Source organism: Patagioenas fasciata, chromosome 3 (genome assembly GCF_037038585.1).
Source record: "Patagioenas fasciata isolate bPatFas1 chromosome 3, bPatFas1.hap1, whole genome shotgun sequence".
Classification (NCBI taxonomy): domain Eukaryota; kingdom Metazoa; phylum Chordata; class Aves; order Columbiformes; family Columbidae; genus Patagioenas; species Patagioenas fasciata.
The window spans coordinates 40,559,818-40,585,862 of NC_092522.1; the positions used below are offsets into that span (position 1 = coordinate 40,559,818).

General features: G+C 39.5%; 2 protein-coding genes across 11 annotated transcripts in view; one reads left to right on the forward strand and one right to left on the reverse strand.

Annotated features, from left to right (window-relative positions):
- Nucleotides 1-11,926, forward strand: part of STRN (striatin) — a 66,612-nt gene extending 54,686 nt beyond the window's left edge. For 3 of the 4 annotated variants that reach the window (XM_065833650.2, XM_065833653.2, XM_065833652.2), the window contains 6 exons: nucleotides 587-708; nucleotides 1,522-1,689; nucleotides 3,836-3,976; nucleotides 6,147-6,254; nucleotides 7,601-7,687; nucleotides 7,774-11,926. In XM_065833650.2, coding sequence (XP_065689722.1) covers nucleotides 587-708; nucleotides 1,522-1,689; nucleotides 3,836-3,976; nucleotides 6,147-6,254; nucleotides 7,601-7,687; nucleotides 7,774-7,943 — 796 coding nt within the window. In that variant the 3' untranslated portion in view covers nucleotides 7,944-11,926. The remainder of the gene's footprint in view (nucleotides 1-586; nucleotides 709-1,521; nucleotides 1,690-3,835; nucleotides 3,977-6,146; nucleotides 6,255-7,600; nucleotides 7,688-7,773) is intronic. The other variant, XM_065833651.2, reaches the window with a different exon arrangement.
- Nucleotides 11,927-19,135: 7,209 nt separating this feature from the next.
- VIT (vitrin) overlaps nucleotides 19,136-26,045 on the reverse strand; it is a 54,322-nt gene continuing 47,412 nt past the window's right edge. For all 7 annotated transcript variants that reach the window (XM_071806182.1, XM_071806184.1, XM_071806185.1 and 4 more), the window contains 3 exons: nucleotides 25,499-25,725; nucleotides 22,970-23,483; nucleotides 19,136-22,346 (listed from right to left, as the gene is read on the reverse strand). In XM_071806182.1, coding sequence (XP_071662283.1) covers nucleotides 22,168-22,346; nucleotides 22,970-23,483; nucleotides 25,499-25,725 — 920 coding nt within the window. In that variant the 3' untranslated portion in view covers nucleotides 19,136-22,167. The remainder of the gene's footprint in view (nucleotides 22,347-22,969; nucleotides 23,484-25,498; nucleotides 25,726-26,045) is intronic.

Consider the following 26,045-nt stretch of genomic DNA (forward strand, 5'->3'; position numbering starts at 1 on the left):
AATTTCCATCTTGTCAACTGGTGATTTCATGTCATGCTCTAAGTTCCCATGTTATTTAAAATATCTGCGTATGTTCATCTCCTTTCTGCTTAGTTGTTTATGTCTGGAGCTAGGTATGTCACAGTTTTGAAAAGAAAAACCTACTGATTTTACAGTTTAAATTTGATTAGATATTCTGGTCATCACTGCAGTTCTTACCTTTTTGTCAGATATGTGCATCTGTAGAAGGAAGCTGTTTGCAGTTAATTTAAATGGACTGAATTGATTTCACAGAAGAGCCTTAGATCTTTAAAAAAGGAAAAAAAGCTGTTTATGCAAAATAACAAAGCCTATAGTTTAAAAGTGCGACGCTTTTCTTATTTCATGTGCATAATGATTACATTTTCCTGATTTTAGTTACGTTACCAAAGGCTTTTTTGGGGGAAGTGTTGTACGATATGATCTGACTATGCAAAGTTTTTGTTGCAGTCTGTGCAGCAAGTGAATTGTATCTAACAGGGAAATTTGAAGACTCTGTTGACGTTGTTTTTCACATAATGAGAATGTTAATAATAGTCACCGTTTCTTTGGGGGGTGGTTCTTCCAGTGGCCCGGTGCTGTGTGTGGTGATGAGCAGCAATGGCGAACAGTGTTACAGTGGGGGAACGGATGGCCTCATCCATGGCTGGAATATAACCAACCCAAACATCGACCCCTATGACTCTTATGGTACGTTGCTCTCACACACCACTGAAATTATATGTCAAGTGACATTAATGTTATGTGGCTAAAATAGTATGATTTGTAGATGCTTCCTTAAAACTTAAAAGAGAAAATGGAATGTTGGCTTCAATTACTTTAAATAAATTTTTGTTTTAATAGTGATGGTAGTTGACAAGAAGAAAAAATGATCTCATCACCATTTTGAGAAATAGCTGGGTTGAGAAAGTACAGGACTACACCTGATACTTGGGAAGTACAGCAAATGTATTTAATGTTCTTTTCTTTGACAAATCTCTGTGCAGTTGAGATAAGAAGAGGTTGTATAGTCTGAGACCAAAGCTGCTAGCGTCTGCAAATGGCTAAAAACACTCAGTTCGGTAAGATTACCAGACCTGACTGGATGTCAGCCTTGTATCTGTGTTTTAAAACATTTTTCACTTCTCACGGATTCAGATGTGCTTGGCGTCAAAGCTGGCTTTCGGAAAAAAGGAGACTGAGGTGCCATTAATGGTTGTTTGAAAGTGAATTTTAAAATCAAAGTGTGTTTCACCAATTTTGATATTGTCCCTTCTGCTGAAACATTGCTTTGTTCTTTTAGTTGTAAAGTGGAGAACTGAATGCCACATATGCTGATGAAATTCAAGCATCTTCATACAGGAATAATTGAGACTTATATACTGATATGACCTGATTGGTCTTGTTTTTTTTTTTTTTATGGACTAGCTTCTTAACATTGGTCCATAAACACAGACCAAGATTCAAGTATTGACTTAATTCAAATTTTGTTTTAAAATGTGGTTTGTTGTGTTTTGTTCACAGATCCTTCTGTTCTAAGAGGTGCTTTTGTAGGCCATACAGATGCAGTGTGGGGTCTGGTTTACAGTGGAGTGCACCAGCGTTTGCTGTCCTGTTCAGCAGACGGCACTATACGTCTATGGAAAGCTACAGAAATTGCTCCAGCTCTCAGTATATTTAATGATAATCAAGGTACAGAAAATTGCCCTACCTTAAAGTTCATCAGCGTTGCTGTTCAGGCTGCCATCCTTTTGGCTACTGAATAGAAATCCTTCTTGTTTGCTTTGCTGGATTTTGTCTGTTAATGAATGTTTTTGGTAAGAATAACTTATGGGTCTTTTCTCCTTTGACACCAGCTGAATAGATACCTACATGCTGGGGGGGCGGTCACATACATCTAAAAGCCAACTGCTGCGGATGATCTGCTGATGTTACTAGAACCATGGAGTGTAATATATCAACTCCATAGTTCAGATTCAAACTGAGTTTCCATTAGGCTGTTGCTTTTGGTTTCTCCAGAATAAAAAGCCCATTTTTTTTGGCCTGGTAAAGTTCTGGAGTAACCAGTGCTTTGCCTCAGGCCGGTGTCATTGTGCTTTCCAGATTACATTCCTTGTGCCTCTAATACAGAGGTTCCAGTTGAATTCCTAAGTTTGTATTAACTAAATAGCAATAACCTAGTCATCCTAAACACTGCTGGTTGAAAAAATTCTCATTTGGATTTAGTTACTGAAATGTCACAAATTAATCAAAGTCCTACTGTTTAGAGCCTAATTTCTTGAAGGTGCTGTTTGAATAAGTGCTCTAGAATAAGCCCATTGACATCGCCTAACTCTCCTAGAGCTGATGGTCCTAAAGGCAACCCACAAACTGAGAAAGTTCCTTGGCTCTTCAGAGGAACTTTGAGGCAACATTAACTTCAACGTAACTGAACAAACTTGTGGATGTGTGGTGTAAAGCTGGTCATATCTGCCATTACTCATTAGTTAAAATAGACTGAGCAAAACAGAAATGTTTCATGTATTTTAGTTCTTGCAGAACTGTGTTTCCAAAGGTCTGCACAGTTCTGTGAGAAACATAACTGGTTTGCTGCCAGCCTGCCTACCTGGCTACTTTGAAAACTTTCTGGTACAGTGTGGCAGCTTTTTTGTTTGTTGGCTTGGGCTTTTTTGTTTGTTTTGTTTTTAATTATTAAATTAAGGGGGAGAGGTGAGTAGTCTTGGCTCACAGAGACAGTCTTTGGATTTTAAATATTCCAAACCAGATTGAAACCCAGTTGTGAAATTCAAAGAGTTTTCCTATGGCTTATTAAGAACTCTCTACAATATCTAGCAGTCATCATTGGAGTCTGTTAGATGAACCATTGTAGGCTGCAGATAAGCAGGCAGGGCAGTGGTAGAAAAAGTCACTTCAGAAACAAAACACATTGTCTACTCACACCAATCCTTTTTGGCTTTTTTGGAGTACCAGTAGATAAGTACCACCATTCCTGAGGTTGTGTGTCCAAGAAAGATGCTTCTCTTATGAATCTTGGGTTTAGAGAGAGGTGATGATACTACTGCATTGGTTGGATCCATGGACATTCAGTGTCTCACTCTCTACCTTTTCCACCCCTTCCTGGTTCTGTTGCAACTGGTGGTGTTCTTTCGCATAGTGAGTGGTGAAAGGACATTTGAGGACAAAAATTTGTACCCAAGGTCTGCTGATGTGGCCTTCTGTCCTGTAGTGTTCAGATAGCTACTGTGTAAAGGTATCAGGTGCATACCATAATAGGCAGGAGGGATGAAGCTTTGGTGATATGAGTATGTATTGATGTAACTTCCCATGCTGACAGTGCCAGCATATAAAATTTGCACCTGGAAAGCTTCGGGGTTTTTTAAGCTTTGATTTTGCCCAGATTAATAACAACATGAATTGTCTGTCGTATAAATTATTTTACCACTTCAATTTCATGTCCTTTTACTTGATGCAGTGGGGGTTTGTTTAAGAATTGCTCTTACAATTAAAGGAAAGAAAAGGGGGCAGGGAGTTCTTACTTTCTTGAATTCAAAGTAGATTTCTGTCCAGACACAGTTCCAACTACAGCATCTTGGTAAAGAATGTTGTTAATACACATATCAGAAAAATAGGATTCAAATAGTGATCATACAGGGAAATCTGTTTAGATTGGAAAAATGTAGATTTTAAAATGTAACACTTCATAATCATGGACCTTTTGATATTTAAGTGCTTGCTGGTTGGAGTTTTTTAAAATTTTGTTGTTGTTGGGTTTTTTGTTTGTTTTGTTTTCTTTGCACAAATTAAATCTTACAAAAACTTTCTCTGTATTGCTTTCTAGAAATGGGAATCCCTTCATCAGTAGATCTTGTGAGCAGTGACCCAAGCCTCATGGTAGCATCATTTAACAGTGGACACACTAGCATTTTTAACATGGAGACACGACAACGAGTTCTTATCCTGGAGTCCAGTGCAGACACTAGTATGTATCAGAAAAACAAATCAAAACAAAAACAAAAACAAGAAAAGAAAAACAAACAAACAAACAAACAAAAAGACACAAAAAAAAGACTTGTTTAAGATCGCCACTGTTGATGGTCTTTTCAGTGTTTCCAAACAATTAGGTAGTGTCATGCTAAATTCTAACATGAATTATGTTACAGCCTGTGTTTGAGATGTAATGGTAAGTTATTACTACTACAACAGACCTTGTGGGTATTGCAGTAGCAAAAGAGTGCATATACTTTTGGAAGACAGTAGAAGAAACAAGCCCAGACTATATGGATTCCTTTTCAAGAAACAGCACAGGTTTCTTTAATAAAGCCCAGTGATCTTTGGAGCTTCAAGATTTCCATTCTCTCACCAGTCCAAAATGGCAAGATAGAGGTAACATCAGGAAAATCTAAAGGTGAATTTATGAAAAATTGGGGAGGGCATATGTGTGGATACTTTTTATTTTTCCTCAGAGGTATCCCTTTTCTAAGTTTTATATGCACTCTTGGCTCATTTGCAGTTGGGGTTTGTTTGAAATTTCCACTGTAGGAAAAAAACAAAGCTCCAGTGAAAGAGTATTCACAAGGTCCCATATAATGCTTTGGATTGTGGCAGTGGCCAGTATCAGAAGTTTTAGAAGAAACTAAGGAGCCTGCTATCTGTGAATTATTTTGCCCTGGCATTAGGAAAGAGACCAGAATGACCTGAAGCATTAGGTTTTGTATTCAGGCCGAAATTGTGACTTGATAACCTTTATTCCTTACTGTGCAGGATGTATTTTTTTAACTCACATCTTTGTTCTTGTCTGAGAAAGCACTGCTAAATCAGTTAATTCTATTCAGTAGAAGTTACTTTTCTTCTTATTTTGCTTTTTATTTTGGTGAGGGATTTTTGTTTGTTTTTCCTTCTATTTTTTTCACCACCTCCTCCTTACTGTAATACAATAATATCCCTTTCAGGAAATGAGACCACGGTATAGCAAGCAGTCCCTGTTTAGTATTTTTAGTTATGTAATAGTGCTGTAAAGCTTGTATGTAGTTTAAAAAAAAGATATATATCTATATATATCTATATATAAAAAAAATTATCTCAATGAGAACTAGGCAAGAGAAAAATGAGTCACCTGAAATGCCCTGCCACCAGCATTTAGGGACACTGCTGTTTGCTATAAGCCTCACTCTGCTTGGCGTTTTAAAATGAAGAATAGCTGACTGAGGTACAGTCTCACATACTTTTAGTAATTTTAGGGGGGGGTTATTAATATGAATGTGCTTTTTCCTTAATTTGCAGTTCTGTAATTTGTAAGTGTCCTGTGAATGCTGACACTACTTGAGAGTTCAAATTTTTGTAGAAAGATGTAAAGTGAAGTCTTTACCACCTTAGTAGCAGGTGATCCTATAGTAGTGTATTTTGCTTATTTTAGTAAGAATTTTGATTAGATGATGGGAGTGTTCTTTGGCATCAGCTTAACAAAACCAGTCAGCTCCCACATGAAGCAAGATAACTGTATTTTGATGCTCTGTGACATGGCTATTTGTGTTTTTGTGTTAATCTATGCCTTTTAAGACCACGCATGCACTAGTCTGTGCATCACAGCAATATATATATGATATTTCAAGATTCTTGAAGGCTATGAAAATGACTGTCCTATGAATAGTCTAGTATCCTTTTTTTGATAAGAATTTTAATCCATCAAATAGTAGTAGGCGGGTTTTGCTCTGTGAGGGCATAGGATCTTGTTTGCTTGGAAACATAACTGCCTGCAGTACTAATTTTCCTGTACTGTCTATATGTTATGAAGAAAGTTTGGCTTGACAGGAGAAGTAATGTGGAGGTAGGGAAGTGGAAAAAAAGGTATTTTCCCTCAGTTTTTGGCTTCACATTCTTGCCTAAGGCAGCCATCTAAAACCATGGCCAAAAGTTGAACCATATGTGTTTATATTTACACTCGTACATATAGCTTACACATGCTTCTGTGTGTGTGTAATTTGGAAAGCATTTTAGAGTAAACCACATTACATAAGCTGCTAGCTGGGAGTTTCCATTAGTAAAGGTAGGAATTCTTTTGCAAACAAGATTGTATGTGTATTTATTTCTTAGTAGCAATCTTTCAAAGAAGTTAGCAATTTCCATGTATTGACGTGTGCGTTTTTTCTTAGCAGTCAGCTCCTCCTGTCAGATAAACAGAGTCATCAGCCATCCAACTCTTCCAATTAGTATCACTGCTCATGAAGACAGACACATCAAATTCTATGACAACAATACAGGTATGCATCTTCTCAGCAGGGCCTGGTCACAGCAGTTGTATAACATAATACATAAGCAGAATTTCATTAGGATTAATATTATTCACATCAATGATGAGTGTTGTCAAGAATTGGATATTCTCTGACACAGAAATCTCTCATCATCAAAGTTTGCCAGCCCACTTACAACTTTATTGGCAAAGTGATAAGGAACCTGCACCATTCTCTGTCCATTTTTTTAAAAAGCCTTATGCATGGGGATTATAAATATTTAACATAAAAGGAAGCTTTTTCAAAATGTTTATGTGCTTATGTTCATGCTGCTTCTGTTGGTGTTGTCTATGTTATTTTGATCTGAGGGCAGGAAGCTCCATTAGTGCTTGTAAGACCTCTCTGCGTGACGGCTTGGAGGTAGAAGTCCGCTTGTGGACATCATTCTCAATTTGAGCCACTGCATTTCTCCAGATCTCTCCCTTCTGCAGAAATATCTAGAGAACTTATAATACTTGTTTCTGATTGGTGTTGAGAGTCTCACTAAGATGTGTTATTATAAATCTCTTGGGTTTTAAAGGACTTTTTGACAGGAATGGTAGTATATATTAATCAGTATTCTGACTGTGAGTCTTGATAATCTTCAGTTGGTGACTGCTTCCAGGTTGCACTGTCTTAAAAGTTAAATTGAGATCTGTCAATGTTCTTGTTGATTTTAAGTTTACTACTCCCAGATGTATGTTAAATAAGAAGAGGTGAAAGGACCCAAAGGAAGCTGAGAAAAAAGCTGAAAATAGCTCATTTGTTTGATGATATAGTTCTGTAACGAACAATAGAGGAAACAGAAGCTCTTTGTTTGTTTGTTTTATTATCTTCCGCAACCAAAAAAAAAGTACATTTGACCCATGTTTTCTTATTTTTAAAGTGAAATCATTAGTGTAATTATAGTAAGCTGTAATAGAACACTGATTCTCTCTAAGTTAGTTAAATTATCCCATATTCATATGTAGTTTATATTCGTTGCTTATTCGTATACTCAGCCCCTGTTGTCCTTCCCAGTCAAGATCTTACTCCTGAACTTGCTTAATTCACTTAAGGAGCAGATACTTAACATAAACAGTGATTGCAGCTTCGTGGTGGTTTTGCAGATATAAAACAAAGGTCTAGCAAAGTTGGTGATATTGGCACTGTGGCTCTTCTGAAACTGTAATATTAAAAGAATGACTTCTTCCATAATTTTCATAATTCATTTGCGTAATTCAATCACAGGACAAGACATTGTATTTATAATGTGAGCTGTGGTAGGGCTTAAGCAGTGAACACAGATAACAAACTGAATTGCAGAAAATAACCTAAATAAATCTTTTTTTTCAAAGGAAAACTGATCCACTCCATGGTAGCTCACTTAGATGCAGTTACAAGTTTAGCTGTTGATCCTAATGGCTTGTATTTGATGTCTGGCAGTAAGTACATTCAGATTTCATTTTCTTTTTCTCATCATGGTGGCAGACAGGAGAATTATAAAGACGACTGTTTCCCCTTTCTTTAGGTCATGACTGTTCGATTCGCTTGTGGAATCTTGAAAGCAAGACCTGCATCCAAGAATTTACTGCTCATCGCAAAAAATTTGATGAGTCCATTCATGATGTGGCATTCCACCCCTCCAAATGTTATATTGCCAGTGCAGGAGCAGATGCCCTGGCTAAAGTGTTCGTATGACAGAGTGCTTCCCTTTCAACTCTAGCTTTGTATATATTTAACCAGCTGCACAAAAGCGAAGAGGAGGGCATGTGTCTTCTTATCCTGCCGTGTAATTCAGAGAATGTTTGTAAGTGTTTAGTTTTGCAGGGTGCTGTTTTCTAAATTGACATTTGTTCTGATTTCTGTGAGCTCAGCTGGTGCTGAGAGCTTGGAAACTCTCAGTTTCTGGTAGTTAAAAAACAAAAGAAATGCTTTTATTTCAGAGGGTGTGAATTTTCGTCCAGGCAGGCCTTGGGTGAAACTAGGTCTATGTATTCTCTGTTAATAAAATGGAATACTGGAAAGAAGGGGTCTAATTGCATCAGGGAGTAGGACAAGAGGGAAACTTCTAGGATGCTTCTCGTTGAGGAATCTTAATGTACTTAAATCACCTGGAAAAAGTGACAGTTCACATGCTCATTACTGTGTCATGTGGGAGGCACTTTGTCATCCCTTTGGTATTAATAATGTAGATCTTGTTCAGAGAGCAGTAGTGGATAGTTAATCTCAGCCACCTGGCTGCTAGCCTAAGATAAATGCAATTAAAGGAAAGCAAATTACTAACATAAATTAAAATACAGTAAAGTTTTTTGTTACATCTTCTGTGTTATGCAGCAAATATTTAGTTTGCAAAAAAAAAGGATATAATTTTTTTAAAAACTGTGTTAGCGTGTGGCTAGAAGCTGAGCCTTTAGTCTAGTCCCAATTAACGACAGGCTGAAGCAGTCTGTATATACTGTAGTAGCAGATTTAACTTATTCAGATTTATAATGCTGTTTATTCTTGGAGATCTGGCACCGGAAAATATCAGAAAGATTTCCAAATAACCTCTCCTACAATTTAACTATCAAACGTTCACCTCCTTTTTCTATTCCTGCTAAAAAGGGTATCATTCTGGGCATTAAAGATACAAGTGACATGCTTCTTTTGACAATTAAACCTATACCCGATGCTTTGTATGAGTCCTACTAGTGCAATATGTGGAGACTATACGAAGTTCCATCAGTTTGAGACATTCTGCTACTTATAGAGGTATTTCCCAGCTTCACCATTTGTGGAACTTGAAACTTGTCCACTTTACTGGGTGTATTGTGCCATTTATTAGGTTACCTGAAGAATGAGTGCTTCTTGTAATTAGTCAACAGATGTGCTTCGTTTATCTATTCAGGGCTTCTCTGTTGATTTGAATGACAAATAACTTTTAATCTGATCTTTTAGTCTTTTTATCCCTTCTTAAAGAAAGGGAAGTGGATTCTTTTCTGTTATGTGTCATCATCAGAGTTATTACTGCTCATAAACCTGAAGCTGGTGGTTTCCTCTAATGGGAATGGAAGGCAGAATTTCTGCAGGAGATGATTTCTGATGCTAATGTGAGTAGTAAAGAACCCAATGCAGCTCTTCCACATACCAGGCTGAGGTTAAGACTGGAAAATGATAAGTAAATCTTTACCTTTATTTAAACTGACAGTTTTTAAAAAGGAATCATTAAATGATATCAGGAAAGGGTTTGACTGTGTTGTTTTTAGAATGGTGTTTGGGGATGGGACCACATTTGAAGCTGATCTCAGAGTTTAAATCAACTATATTATTTAGAATAAAAGGTTGATCTGTGCTGTTTGAGCCTGAAACACATTATATTTACTGCTAAAATATCCTGGAATACTTTAATTGCTCAGAATATTCAGATATGTCACTTCATTATATTGATATGCAATATATTTCCATAGATAAGATTAGAACTTTTACCATGAAACAGATGACTACAATAGTAATTCAGATTATTTAGTTTTTATAAAGTGTTTTGTTTATGATGGAAAGGGGGAAACTTGGCTGCAAAACTGAGCATTCAACTTTGTGAGAGTTCTGTGTACTTGACTCTTTCAGTGTCATTTTATTGCTTTTTGAAGAGGAAATTACAAAGATTTATTTGAAAAATTCTAAAAGTTATGTATATTATATATGTGTATATATATTGTAAACATGTATTAAATGTGTCTAGTAAGGGAAGATTTCATGGGTGCATTTTAATGTTTTAGTATTAAGAGTTCTCTTGAGTTTGTGTATACAAAGGATAATGGTGTGAGTATGAAATGAATGTTGTGCTTTTGCTTACACAATACAAGATGTAGTTACAGTTGTTTAAATTGCTGTACGTAAAGCTAATAGGCCAGCATGCTTTTTTTAAAGACTGTCATTCTGATTACAATTGGAATGTAAGAAGTGGCCATTCAAATGTGAATTGAAAGATGTTTCCTTCTCACTAGTGAGCTCTTGCTCAAACTGAAAAGTGATTTTTTTACGAAGCTGGCAATAGCTAGAGGATGAGGTGCCTTTAAAAAACAAAACAAAACAAATGTAGCCTTACAAAGAGGTTGTGGAGTATATATATTTTTGTGCTGGTCTTCATAATTGATGTCAATGTCTTTTTACTGTACTTGCTCATATATTTGTAGGACTGCAGGGTGTTGTGCGTGAGCCTGTCAGATCTTCTGAACATCTCCATAGGAGTTAGGGATGAAAAATTATTTAGGTTATCTAGTCCATCTGCTTGCTAAAGCAAGGTTGTAGACTTGTGCATTTTAATGTTGTCTTGGCCAGTGAGGTTTTATATATGTTCTAAACAATTTGGCTTCCTTTCAAAGATAATTTCAATAATTATGTCTCACTGACAGGAGGATTTGACATGATATTTAGTAGTTCTTTTTTATAACTTCATGCCAGTATCCCAAGCCATGTTTTGTGCCATTTTGCATATTCCTCATCATCTTTATAATTTGGAAGCTGCATGCATGCACTGGTTCTAGCTCTGTATTTCCATTCATTTCCACTTTCTTCAAGTTCTTTTTTAGTCTGCTTTTTTTACACAACTTTGTTTTCAGGTTTTTAGCTCTGTTCTTCGTATCTTGGTGCCCACACCACCATTCCATGTCCATGATTTGTTTGACCTAGTCCAAAGGTCATCTGTTAAGTGTAGTTTTGTTTGGTTAGTTTATTCCTCTCTAATGTGATGCTTTTGTATGGGAAGACCAAACGTTTGGTCTTCCAGCTAGTGTCTCACAAACCCAAATAATATTTCTTTATTTCTGACAACTGTTTTAAATAACTTTGAGCATTGTTGCTTCTGAAGTTTCTTCTTTCAGTATGTTATGATTCTTTTGCAGCTAGATGCTTAATTCCCATTTCATTATGATCCTTGGTTTTATAAGCTTTGAACTTTGGATCTCTGAGGGCAGTAAATTATTTTTTCCCTTTTATGTGCAGTTCTTCTGGGTTCAATGTAATTGGTAGCGTTCATGAATGTGATGCATACATCTATTGAAGATGTAAACAGAACTGGACCTAAGGCTTGTTCTTGCAAAAAAGCATTTTTGTGCAACATCGGTATATGGCATTTTACCATTACTATTTTTCCCGTATGTAATTTACATGGTACATTTTTTTTAATGGTTAACTCATTTAATTTTGTGTGCATGTTAGCCTGTGCTGCTGATTTTGGTTTTACTAACTAATTTAATGGAAGAATTTTCAGTCTTTCTGTATGTTGAAAATTGGTCTGCTAGGTTTAAGTACTCTCATTTTTATTTCTAATTTACTTCACTGTGCTATTTGCTTTCACGTGTTTGATTCAGTTAACTAAATGCTTGCACAAAATGATTTGGAGTAGCCTGGAAGAAGCTCTAGATATAATTCTATTGTGGAAAACATTTTCTTCACTCTTATAAAATCCTAGTGTCTGCATTTATTTTTATGCCTCAAAGGGAAAACTTTTGACATACCCTGTAAAAGATTTTATTACCTGTAAGAAAGTCACTTGATGAATATTTTTGGGATCTCATTCATCTTTATTTTGATAAAATATGTTATTATCAAGAAGCCTGTGGAACTATATGCCACGTACTGTGAGTTACTTTTTAGGCCATATGTTTTCAAATAATGTTACATTAAAGCAGTCCCATATGTAATGTATTTGATTAAGTGTGCGATGTTCACCACATAGCTTTGTGATTAGGTCATGCGACACCATTTTGCAGTTGTGGACTTAAAGTAACCAGAAACTCGTCCTTTTGAATAAATGTGTAAGAGATAAAGGACATAGTTACACCACCTTTTTCAGTACACATGTTTGATCACAGATGTGCCCCCTTTCCTCACCCCCTTCCTTACATTTTAGTAGTGTAATTTTGGGCAGCAGCAATTTCCATAAACTGATGTGTCGTTTGAGCAATGTTTGAGTGGCAGAAGTTTTATTCCATCCTAAAGGAAACAAAAAATTAAAAAGCGGGCATAACTATCAGATAAGCAAGTTTCGGGGTTTTTTTAATGCATTTCAAGAGGTGTATGTGGAAGCATTTGCAGGCTCTGCTTTGGCAGTGTCTTTGCAGACTGTCCTAAGGAGCCTGCTTGACCCCTGTGTGAAATATCTAGTACACCTAATAAAACCTAGTAATATAGGTTTAGTTAAGGAAGAAAATGCAGCCATTGTGGTTGTGCCTGTGCAAGAGACTACAGCAGTCTTGTCCTTGGAGTCGTCTTTGCTGAAGCATCAGGTTTGCAGTCTAACATGAGTGATTTCTGCAGTGTGAGAGTATCTGCATATTAGATTATTTGTATTTTTACTTTGCAAAGCTGTGGGCAGCGGTTGTTTGGATTGTGTGCTGCACAGCAAGGGAAGCAGGGAGACCATGTGCTGAACTCTCTAGGGGATGGATGGAACCGATGTGTCCTCCATGTGACTGGTGTCATCTCTGGAGAACTGGGCTGGGCAGCAGTGTGGAGTTAAGCCCAATGGTGTCACAGAGGAAGACATTAAAAGGTTTGAGTAGCAAGTTTAGGGAGGCTTTCCCATAGTGATTCCTTAGATTTATTAATTTGGCCGTTGGTTGCAGGTCGTATGAAGGATAAAATATAGTATATATCCAGATTCCAAATTATACACTTTTGTGTCAAAGTACAAGGTGGAGATAGTTCAGATTTCAAAACTATGTCACTTTAGATGAGGACATGGCAAGAGATTTGTAATAGCTGATTACTTAAATCTAAGAACAGAGCTTACTCTTCTGCTAATATAGATAGTCTTCATGTTGGGGACCCATTTATGTGAAGCTAAGTTCCTCAGACACTGTAGTGGGACTGCTCTTTTGCTTCCAGCTAAACATTTCTTTAAAAACAGAATTGCAGGACTAACACTTTATCTCATGATGTCTGTTAGAATTGAACCAAAACCACACAATTTGGGAAGCAGAGTAGAATTTTAGGCTTGTTTCTATCTCCCACTCCCCCCCACCCCACCCCGGTTCCAGGTAATTTGTGAGTCACTTAGCATGTATGTCTTTCAACCTGCCAATCGGTGAGCTGGTAAGATTGATGGAAACAACTGAGAAAACATGATGCTGCTTATAATCTAACATTTAAAATTATTTTGGAATTTGTGGCTGCTTAGTGGAAATTGTTTCGGATACACTGTTAAGAATTAAGAAATCAGAATATGATAGTAAACCACTTACATACGATGAATTGCTTTGTATAAGATGTTGCAATCTTTGATATAGTAAATTGAGTTTTCTTGGGCATCTGCTGTTGGTGGGCATTGTAGGGTGGCACAGCATAGCTCTTAGTATTGAGTCACAGAGAGGAAGCAAAGTTTTCCCTGAAAAAACTACTCAAATGTTGCAGGAAGCTCCCTTTTTCCGTAAGGACGTGAAGGTGTTGAGAATATTTTATCTAAGTAATGTAAGATAATGTATTTGGTTGAAGAGGGTTACAATAGATGACTAGTCTTAAATCTTTCATCATTGGTGTCTTCAAGCTTAGAGACAAACACCATGACTGAAATGCGTGGCCCATAACTGCAGTTCAAAACCTCTGGAATGTTTCTACTGAGCAGCAGAGAACCTGATGAAAACCACAGTCTTAATCCATCCAGTTATATAGGCAGTGTTTTACAAGGAATAACCCATATTGTAACAGATAGTGTTACATACAAGAGAGCAAAGGAACAAAAACACCTGGGGAGGCGGGGGGTAGGGGGGACGATGGGGGTGACCTGTCTGTAAATCATCCAAGTACAAGTGCTCTTGTTCAGCTGATGGGACTCATCGCAGGAGGGAGGATGGTGGCAAGTAACACCTTTAAAATTATGTCTCTGCCTGTGCTAATGAACATACCTGTTGTGCAGGTTATCTGTCTTTTTGATATCTGATTTTTATCTTCCCACTTAAATCCTCCTTCAGGCTATATTTTCCAAGGATTTGAAAATTGCAGCTGCAGTGCACTGTCATTGCAGGGTCAATTTCATAAAGGGCTATTGATTTTTCTCTGAGTATTTTTTGAACAGTGGTGGGGTTTCAGCTTCAGCCCTGCCCCTCCCACCATCAAAAGGCTGATTTGTACCTCCTTATTTCCAGTTCATCTAACTCTACTGAGTAACCCTGCCTGCTGACTTAGTTTAACTGCTTTGTTGTCTGTTGTGAAAACTTATGAAGTGCTGTATAATTTAGGATGTTTTTGAGAATCTGAATTCCACTACAGAAAATGTAAATCCAGTTCAGTACTACGATTTGTTGATCTCAGCTGATTCATTGTCAGAAGAGATTTGTTGCTGGATGACAAAATCCAAACTATGGCTGAACTAGAAAGGCATTTAAGAAGAAGTGCTTTTTAGCCCAGCTATCTTCCAGATTAGGTCTGGGCTTTGGTGTTGTGTGTTAAACTAGTTTCGCCCTGCTCGTGTTGACAAGCCATGTTGTGATCCTGGAAGATCACACCCATGTGTAAACCATCCCTGCACATGTGGTTTTTAAGCTGCTCAGGGCTTTGTGTGGACACAGTCCTCAAGCCCAGTCTACTTGCATTCGTCAGTTTGAATTGCAGGCTCCCAAAATTACTTCCTTGCTATTCCAAGATGCCCTTGGTCCTCACACCAGTGTATTAGACTGGGACACTGAGAAAAGATTTACGCAGCTGGATTTGTACTATTCCAAAAGGGAAGGGATAACTTGTTGCCAAACCAAATATTTTCATTATTTTTGGAGTTCTTACTAAAAGCAGCCAAAAACATTGTATAAGGGATGAACAATGGAGTTCAAGCTAATATTTTTCCATTAAGAATTTATTTTTTTATTCTTCCTGTCATCGAGGTAGTGCTTTTTGAATGTAGCTTGTTTTCAGATGTATGACTCCTAGAAGTGTTTCCTTGCAGTCAGACATTTACAAACATACATAGGTTTTGAACACTGTGTCATATGTGGTAGCACTTTTTCTGGAAATGCAAACTGAGCACATTAGATAATAATTTCTTGTACCTGTATAGCCCGAACAGACTGAAAAGCAGTCCTGTGCTATATTTTCCGTGAATCATGCATCTGAAACAACTTGTAGGAGAAGGTCTGTGATAAGACCATTGTTGCTGTAAGATTTCTGTTGACGTTTGTCAGCATATCAACTACCTGCATCATATTTTGTGTAACTATCTTCAATCGATTTCTTTTAAAAGAAGCTGTCAGGTTAAAAAAAAAAAAAAAAAAATCCAGACAAATTTATTTGCTTTATGCAGCATAGTGTGAATTTCTTTTTTTTTTTTTTTTACTGTTAATATACTTTTATTTTTTTCTCTCTTCAAGAATAACTATTGAACTTAGATTTACCTGACAGTTCTCTTTTGGAGAGAATACCACAGGTGATAACCACTTAAATGTTAGTAATTACAGTTGCTCCTCTTCTTTTTTGGGTCACTTCCATGACAGATAGTTGATACGGAAAGGCTACTGTGACTGATATGTAACCACCTAAAGGAAATTAAGACTCTCCTTCAGAATTACGTTGAAGTTATGATTTTGCACGCCAGTTTTGAATGACTACTTTGAAACAATGTTGGGCTTCAAGTGTCTTGCAAAGTGGTAGATCCAAATGAGAAAGACCCACTAGTTGAGGAATAGGCTGCGTGTCAGTTTGTGTATGGCTCAGTACGAGGCTGTGTCAGAATTTCAGTACCACCAAATTACCTTGTTTAAGTGCTACTGTTGTACAAAAGTGAATGTCAATTGAAGTGAGAAAGTCTGTTTTCTAACTTGTGAAACGAAATTGTTTCCTTGGGAGTTAGGATCCATAAATGTCGTGTATTTCATGATTTTAGAAAGGCTTCTTAATCATGTGACATGAGAAAAGCGAAAAAGTGATTAGTTCTCCACAGATTTGATAAGCATTTATTATGAAAAGTATGCATTTTTACTTTAAATGAAAATGATTCTTCAAACAATATTAAACTTCTTACTAAAATTCAATATTTTAAAATCCTGGATGAGCATTTAAAATGGCAAAACCAGAAGATTCAGAGGGAGATTATTTTGAAATATGCCAGTATATTTTTGAGCTTTTCAATTGCAGCCCTGAATTTTCTCTTTTTCACTGCAATTCCTATTTTGTGAAACCTCTTGGATAGGTTATATTTAAAGCTGCATTCACTTGCCTGAATACATCAAGTCAATATTTTGTCATTAAAGTTATATAGATCTGCTTATGTTAGTGTGCAGTTTCAAATGAGCCGATGTTGAGGTAACCTCGCAGGTGTTAGTGTTGGTATGACAGTAGTGCAGTGGGGTAGCTGTGTGCTGTACCCGCCGTCTGTGCTGAGCAAAATCACATGGACTTCCAGAAATAGGCAATGGTTTTTCAGAGCAGCTTTATTTAATGTTACGGCAGCAAGTAAGTGTCATTTGTACCATATACTTATGTAAATTGGGTGCTAATAAATACTATTTTTCAACATTTTGTGTTGTGTTCATAATTCTGTGTTTTATCACAAGATCTGTGGTCTTGGAGTGTGGGAGGGGGATGTGCGCTCAGACTAGGAGAAGCAGACGTGCATTTGGAGGGGCGTGAGGACACTTCACGTGAACTTCCTCTCGAGCTGTGCAAAGTGTTACCGTTCTCAGTAGCGTCTCATTTTTTCATTTCTCCATATGTCTTGGTTTTGTACTGCTCTGCAGTCTTGTCACTGATGGCATCCTATGTCTTTCCATGCACTGAGGTCCCCGGTGTCTTCATGAGGGGAGCAGACGTGCAGGGTGGGCACGGTGCTGTTGTGCAGGAGCTGATCTCTCAGCAGTGCATTGATCCCGATGAGACATGGTGCGCTTCCCAGGGAGAACATTCATATAACATAAAAATAAGCACATGGTTCTGCCCTTGGGGAGGGGATGAGGGAGAGCAAACAGCACACCACAGATGGCAGTCGCGTTGCTACGGGAGGAGGCTCAGAATGGCACTGGTGAGGGGGTGGTACAGGAACCTACACAGAACTGAGCAGAACAACTTGTTAGCGAGTCCAGCCTGTTTTGTCTAAGCTTGTAGGGTGGGATAAGTGAAGTTCTGATCTCCTCTCCATGGTAGGTAAAATAACCCTCCTGATTTAGTCCTACCCATCTTCCCTTCTTACAGGAAAGAAGGAATTACTTTATGAAATGAGAATACAATTGCATTCTCATCCTGCTGTTCTACCTCCAGAGAGGGTCAGCAGAAGATTCCTGAGGCAGAGAAGATTTCACAATGTAGGAGTGACCTTCCCACATGGGAGGCCTTTCTTAGTAGCCTTATGGCTTTGCCCTTGAACAAGACATGTCCGCATGATGGTTTGGGTGTGAGAAAAGTGAGCATATTTCTCTCTGTATGGTGAAACTTTTAGCTATCATTTGTGCTTAAATAATTTCTACGAGTAAGAACTGGAGTTCTTGAACTGCATTATCAGAGTTTTTATTAGAAATCGGATAAAGGGTTAAACGTGTTAAGGAAAATAGCCCTTGTGTCTCTTGCCATTCAGTGTGACTGATAGCTGATTACAGGTGAAGTAGCTGATGCAGTGCTAAAACCTGTGATACCCCCCAGTGTAAGTTTTTAACAAGGAAAAAAAAAGACTGCTTTTCAGGAATTTGAGGCACTCAGCTATATAGATGTACACTTGCAATGTTTTCAATATGTAGGTGATTTAGCAAATGTAGACAGCCTTTGAGAAGTCTAAGACGTCTCAAACTGAGATGGGAATGGGAAAGAAAAGGGATCAAGTTTTTTCTGTAATGTTGCTGACGAGCAGAGAAAAATAACTAGAAGAATGATAGTGACTTTATTCAACCATGAAGTAATTTAAGGTGTGTATACCACAGAAGACTGACTTAGTGTTTGGTGTCTGGGTAATATTTATATTTGCAGCTTGTTTTGATTTGCCAAGTAGATAATGTGGATAATTTTCTATGGAGTTTACAGATAGGGTGTTAAAACCATTAAGGACACTTAGATTGCACTGGTCCTGGAACAGTTCCCCTTGTGTGCTGGAGAGCCCTGGGGGAAGGAACACGAGGAGGAAGGGGAAGATCATCTACCTGTTGATCAGAAAAGCAAAATTCAGCAGCTGCCATGGGGAACCCTCCTGCTGAACCATGAAAGCAGCAGCACCTGAGGAGCAAGAGGGCAAACGCAGCAGGGTGGCACAGTGACAACAGAGGTGCTGAGTGTCCTGCCTCTGGGCCAGCAAGCTGAGGTACTGCTGGGAAACAAGGCTTGGAGTTATGTCTCTCTGAAGTGATGGCTGAACTTTGATCTTTGGTTGTTCGCCCAGAATGTAAGTAGCTAATGCTGGAGGTAAAGGCAAGAAATACTGCCATAGAGCTCCCGTAAGGCTTCCAGAGTATGAATGCCTGTATTGATTTCTGATGCCTCAGCCAGACACAGGTTCTACTGCACTGGTCAGGCATCGGAAAGTAAGTGGCCTAGCATGAAGCATCTGGACATCTAGATCCTCTCTGATTCAGCCCTGCATCTAGAAAGTGTGTAAACACTGTGTTATTTTTGTTTTCCAGCTTCCAAAAGAAGGCTGGTTCCAAATATGTGATGTTGCAGACTTGGAAAGTACATATGATTTTCATGCCTTTTGGCCATTAGGCTCTGCTTCAATGACTGATTTCTCTGATAGGTAACTTGGTGATCCTTCCCCTGCTAGCTCACTCCTAGGCCTTTTTTCAGCTGAGCAGGTAAAAGGACGACATTGAAACACCTGGGGCTTTACCAGCCTTGCTAGATCTTCTGTAATCTAGTAAGAACCTCAGCGGCATCTCAGAAACTAAAATGGCATGGACCATATTTGGTGTTTATTTTTTAACTACAAATGAGACATTTATTACATATGCCTTTGGGACAATTTTATTGCAACTTGTATTGATAAGCCCAAAATAGCTTGTATATGTTACAGAAGGAGTTCTGCTGCTTTCTTCAAACAAATATACCCCCTCAAACATTTATGAAGACTTAGATGGAAGTTATCTTGTTGTTTTCAAAAAACAATATTTAGAGACCTTATTAGATGGCAAGTAATTTGATTGTTATGAAAGATAATGGTTACGAGGACTGTGTTCTGTGCTGATCCACTCTTGTTAATGGAAGGGTATTTTCTTAAAAGTTTTGAGGCTCAAGTTTACGGTGTTTATGAGTAGGACATCTAAGTTGAGATGAGAATCAGATTAGACATAAACCACTTTCACCCTTTGAGATCCAACAATTTCAAGGTCATCCTGAGAAGTTAATAAAAAAGCGCATTGTCAACTGAGGGCTATAGTTCTATAAATGTAAGATAAAACATTTAAACAACAACAAACCTTGAAGTGCCCTTTATAAATGCTTGACACAGAAGATAGCTGTGCAACTTCCCTGTAAAAGAGCGTTTGAAAGCTTACTGTCATTGCTTGAAGTTTAAGATTTTGGAAGAAATTAAAATGCGTATCCTAAAGAACCCCTGTAGCTCTAACTGCTCGTAATGTCTGCGCTGTCTGTGCTGTGGTTTCAGCATAGCACGAGTAAAATGGTGAGTCTCTGCAGTCTTCCGTTTTTGCTGAAGTATGGCATGGAAAACAGTATGTGGTGGTAAGCTGTTGCATCAAAAATTAAACCACAATATTAAGAGTAGCTAAAAAGTAAGACTTAGGCCTTTTTCTCAGAGAGCTCCAAATTAAACCTCAAGAAAACAGGTTTTCCAGACAATAAATCTGGTGTCTGAACTGAAGCCCATAGTAAATTCAGTTTATTCATTTTAATTTTGTCCAGCCTGTGTAATGTGCCTTGTCGACAGAGAAAGATGCTTTCTGCAGAACAGTAGTGAGGGAGGTGGGTGAGGAGATGGGGGCATCAGGGGTTGCACTGCTTCTACCTCACTCTCTATGCTTAATCTTTACTTTTTTCAAGCCGAGATGATACTGTTGTGGAAGTGCAGTGGCACAGATGAGTGCTAAAAGCTCTCCATACAAATATATTTTACGTCTTTGTTTTGCTTTTTTTTGGAAGCTGGCAGTGCCCAGTGTCTTCTCTCTGGATAGCATTATTGTGTTGATGACATTTAGTTAAAGCTGGAACTAAGTGTTTCTTCTGAGAGGAAGATCTGAACCTTCCCTGTGTAGAACCACTGTTTAATCCAGGACAGCTCTTGGGAAGACCCCAGCCTGGCTTGTGTTACCATACCAGGGAGATCATGCAGAAACTGCCATTCTCATTGATTTACATTATGCTTACATGATTGGTAATTTTTTATCTACTTCTGTCGTATTTCCAAACGTAACAATTTAAAAGATTGTGCTTTCACTGACAGAAAGGACTCTTCCTTATGGCGATTTACTTCAATTAACATTTTTATGTGAATAATAGACATCCTGGGTCATGGTCATTGAAACCATAAATGCTATTAAAAGCCTGGCTTGTGTGCAAGATGTGAAATTTGAGTTTTAATTGCTTCCCATTTCCCGTTAGTTCCACAAGCATGATGTGGTGTGGCTTTGATTGCCGTAAGGTGCATGAACACACACATTTTCATTGGCTCTGCAGCTCTATTCCTTTCCTTTGATAACTTTGCTTAATGAACATGTTTTCTTAAATTGTACTGGATGGAAACATAGCCAGCAACCGCTGCTTCCTAAATAAAGTGCAATTCTTTTGACCTTCTTATAATAACATGTCACTGCTCCCCTACTGACCAGTGATATGGCTATCTCTCCACTTAAGAAACAACTGTGTTGTTTGAGTAATTCAGGGCTGTAATAGGTTCATTTTGAAATGAATCCATAAAATGGCAGTCAATCCCCGATTTGGGAGAGGGCATCTGTAAATTCTCAAAATGCTTCTTTTCCCAGTGTATAGTGCAGAAGTTCAGATAATTCACCCTTAAATTAAATCTTGTTAATGGCTCTTGAATAGCCCTCCTCACACTAGAGACTGCTGTAAACTCTTCTGAGCTGTGGTTTAACGGTAGAGCAGTGGGTCTCAAATGCTTTTCCAATTGTGAGCAGTTTAAACCCACAATTTTTCTCAAAGAGTCTCCTCTGTCCTGGCAACTCTCCTGCAGGCCTTGAGCCACATGAGAACAGAGCAAGAGAGCTAAGGGGACAAGACACTTCTCAAAATCAAATGATGATGTAGTACTGTAGGAGACTAGATTCCAGTTGCCTGTTGGCCACTTTGTGGATTTGGGGCTTTACTGAGGTTGTCAAATGGTTGTAGAGTCCCACAGCTTTACTTGCTCCTCTCACTTGCTTTCCAGTCTCTGGGTTTGGATAAATCTCAATGCTTTAATTTACACTAGCTGAAGCTTAACTTGCTGGCAAGACAGCTGTATGGAGAGAGTGCCTGCTTTTGAGAATGTACTCAAATCTGAGTCCTGTTTCCCCTCAAAAAGTGTACGGTATTTCAGCCCTGACATAGGTGTCATCTGGTGGGCAATGCCACGCAGAGGGGCTTCTGCCACAGCGGCGGAGCAGTGTGGCTGCTCCCTGGAGGGACCTGGCCACTTCAGGAAGCAGGTGGTATGTTTTAAGGAACTTGTGTGTGCCTGTGCCCAAAGGTGGGAATTAGACAAGCCAGGGCTCTATGGCAGAAGCAGCTTTTCAAATAGCTCCAGTTATTTCCTCCATGTTTTCTGCCTCTTTTGCTATCAATCCAAATCAGAGTTTCTGATGCCCAAAACTAGAGAGGGGAAAAAAACAAAAAACAAAGAACAAAAAAAAACCAACAGTCTACACAGAGCGTTATCATGCATAGGGACAGAGCTGCGATCAACCTTCTTGAGTGGAAAGTACCAGAGAAAAACACCTCCACTATTTCTTGAACTGAGGGCTGACATTTCACCTATGGCACTTGGTGTGTGCAGTGCTGAAGGGTCCCGCCTTGCTTGAGTCCATCAGTTCCGTGGCTGGGAATTAAATTCCGTGCAAATGTTTTGGATGAGCTGATTAACGAAGCGGTAGAGGTTGTCAAATTCATCCACGAAGAAGGCATGTTCCTTGTCAGGGTCTGTCGCGATGGCTTCCAGTTCATCTTGGGCTGCCCAAGCAACTCCAACGGAGTAAGCTATAACTCCTGGAAAGGAACCCAGAGTTTTGAATGAGCATAAAAGTTGTCATTGCATTAAATGTGATTTAAGACCAATATTGCAAAGGTAGTTGCCAGGCCAGAAAAATGTGGGCAGTGAGTTGCTGTGCTCTATCTCTGAATATAAATGGTATTTTCAAATTTGCAGAAAGGGCCTAGATTGTGCCTTGCAAGTACCTTTTGCCAAGAACAAAAAGGTTTAAAAAATAGTAAAGCTTCTGCTCCACATCTGAACAAGATGCAGCTGAACAACAGGTTATTGTTCCAATGCAGATGTCTTATAATTATCTTGGAAGATGTGTGACTGTCCTCACTGGAAAGCCAAAGGAGGCTTCATGTGTTGCTAAGACAGTAGAAAACCCCTGAGATCTCCTAGACATAGCTGCATTTTACCAGATTTATGGGGTTTTTGTTGTTGTTTGTTTAAATTCCTTATTCAGCTATTAAGCAGGTGCTGGTCTTGTTATAGCTCAATGAGACCCCAGAGTGAGGCACAACTCTTCCTTTATAAAGCTTCATCCCGTGCCTTCAAATTGTAGCAAACTGCATTTCTCTGACCTGGATAAATAACGAGGCATGTAGGGAGAGCAGGCAGTGATAGAAGGGCTTACCATTTTGGTGAGCTGCCATGGCCGGCACTCTGACATCGTCGTAGGACCTGCCATCTGTAATAAGAATCATGATCTTTCTCTTGTTGGGTTTGGATTTGCTGAACAGCTGCTCTGAGGCGTAGCTGATGGCTGCTCCCGTGCTGGTCCCACCGCTCCAGTAACTGATCCTCTTGATAGCGCTCAGCACGTCCTGCTTCGTGCTGTACTTGTCGAAGCTGAACTCCAGCCGTTGCTCGTAGGTGTACTGAACTGCTCCGATGCGGGTGTCGGTGTCTGAAATCTCGAACTCCTTGCTGATATTGGCTACAAACTGGAGAACCGTGCGGAAGTTGCTGGTACCGACGCTGCTGGAGCCGTCGATGACAAAGCCAATGTCAGCCGAATTGAGGCACGTCTTGCTGCAAACCAGCCGATCGGTGTCGCAGACCCGCTTCACCAAAGGCTGGACCACCTTGTGAAGGCTGAACCAACTGGGCACATTGATGGAGTAGAAACCATTTGTCCTGCACACTGCCTGCAAGGCAACACAAGGATGGATGCAATGGAAATTCAGCTCGCCTGTTTCGGCTGGGCCATGTAGCTAAATTGTAAATATAGACTCCGGGAAAGAGCAATGCTGATTCCCTGGGAAATGATATCAGTGTAACATCACAGACACTTGTCTAACAAGACAGTTTTTCCTGTCCCTCCCCCACTTTTTTTTTTTAAACTGTGGGTTGGATCTGATATTATAGTAGTGAAAGAAATGTAATAAGCAAGTTTGCCACCTGTCACACTTTTTTAGACGAGTTAGATTGTTTGCAGAAAAAGCACCCAAATCACAGAGCTGCTGTTAGTGTGGCTCCAGTGGGCATTATGGGAGCCTGTGTGTTTGCCAGGTGGCAACTTCAGCTCCTGTCATTTAGGGCAACAAGGAAAGCTTTGCTGGCTGACAAACCCTACTATCTTGAACTTGAAACCTTGGACTGAAGTTGGGTTATTCTTGGCTCATACCCTTCTAAGGAGAAAAGAACCCAGGCAATTTTAGTGAAAATGCAAAAAGCCCACAAAGATTTCCCATTGTGCTGGTTCTGCCAAATAGTAAAAAGAAAAATCATTAACTTTTATAACTGAATATTTGTAGGGAGTGGATGTGTGGGAGGCTTCTATAAGGTTAGTTGGGAGTCAGGTGAGTGTGGGTCAGGAGAAGGGGTGGCATAGAAGAGGGAGTGGGAGAAGTCAGCAGGGGACAGCAGGTGGGGACAGGCTGGATCAAGTTGTCCTTGGCTTCGGCGCCTTTTAAATGCTGATGCCTCAGATCTCTGGGTAAGAATATTTTGTTAAGCCAGCCTTTATCTGTCAACTTCGGTGTGTCTCTGCATGTTTTAAAAGACTGAGGCACTGTTTTCTTGGTGCCTGGTCTTGACTTCCATAAAGCCCAACAGCTCCAAGGGAGTTATGGTTCCCACCAGCCTGGGCTTCTTGCCATGTCCTGCTCTCATTTGCTCTTACTGTCTTGCTGCTATTTTAGTGTTACGATGCAGCAGTATCAAGTCACCGTTCCCTTTTCCCCTTCCTATTCTGACCCCACTCTACTCGCCCTTCTGCCATGTCCCTGGCAGGTTTGCAGAGACTCAGCGTAGCTTTGCCCTTTTAAAAACCTTAAATGCAAATGAGATTACAATCCAATTAAATGCTGACCGGAGATGGAGCAGCTCTCTGGAGCAGCTCTGAAATTCATGGGAGATTATTTAATGGCAGAGCGATGCGGTTCAGATGGGAATCTCTTTTCTGAAAATAACTCAAGTCTGCTTCCTGAGCCCAGCCTGGTCTGGCACTTGATAGATCCCTCCTGCCTTAACTGGGTGCCAGCTTGCCCTGAAGCACTGTTGAGCAGGCAGCTACTGTTAATGCCAGAAACAAACTATTCAAGGCTTGCACTCCTTTTTTTTTTTTTTTCCCTGCAGATGGCAGGGATTTACTCTTTTTCTGAGAGATACCGTGGAGTCCATAGCAGCAGAAACAAACAAGAGAAAAGTAACTCACGTCAGACCAACAGTGGAAACAAAATGTTTGAGTTATCCAGTATAGCTGAACAACTGGGATGTGCCTGCCTTGGAATATCCTAACATTTGCGTGTATGGGACCTACTTGTAAAGGTTGACCTGTCAACCTGACATTAGGTTGACAGGGCTCCTCAACCTTTGCAAAGTGGGAGATGTGCAGCAGGAGGCTTATGGAAAGCTCAGGCCACAATTGTGCTTTGCAACGCTACTGTGTATTTAGAAAATGTCCCATCTCAATATGACTACAGGTTTGTGCCAGTGTTTCGTCAGTAAAATGCCACTTGCTCCATGTTGCACCTCAAACCAGAACTTTACTGACTTCATCCCCTTTCCGACTTCAGCATTTCTGCCTAGCTCTTCATATGTGAGACCTCAAGACAGTATGAGCAGGACAAGAAATAACCATAAGTGGTAAGAAGGAAAGGCAAAAGCCTTAATGAAATAGCTTGGAAGATGTAGAGTCAGAGCCCAGCCCGGTAAGTACCTTGTCCACAAAATTTGGTTCGATAACATTCTGCTTCTCACTTTCAGCAGCTGCTTCAATAGTGACAAAGAAAATGTTGATCCCTGATTCTCTGGCCAGCCTGGAGGCCTCCTCCACTCTGTCTGTTGGCCACCCATCCACCATCACCACAACCACATTGGGTGCTCCACCTCGGTTTCCATTAGCGTCCAAAAAGAAGTTTTTGTTGACAAAAGAAAGTGCCTTCCCTGGAATAAAAGAGGAGTTGAGGATGAGTTACAGGCCTTGAAGCACTCTGCCTGGTAGTATCTCACAAAATGGTAGGCAGAGGGTTGACTCAAGTGCTGGAACCCTGCTGAGAGCTGGGGAAAGCTATTTCTGTGACTGTGAGCAGGAGGGGAGGTCACTGGGCTCTCCTGCACAGGTGTGCCAAACCACATCCACCCACTCACCGTGCCCCAGACGGGCTGGTGCTGACAAGCTGGGTTAGCAAGGGTCCCCAACATTTTGGTGGGAGCTGCCTGTGAGGAGAAAGGTAAGTCCTGTCCACCTGTGATGGACTCACAGC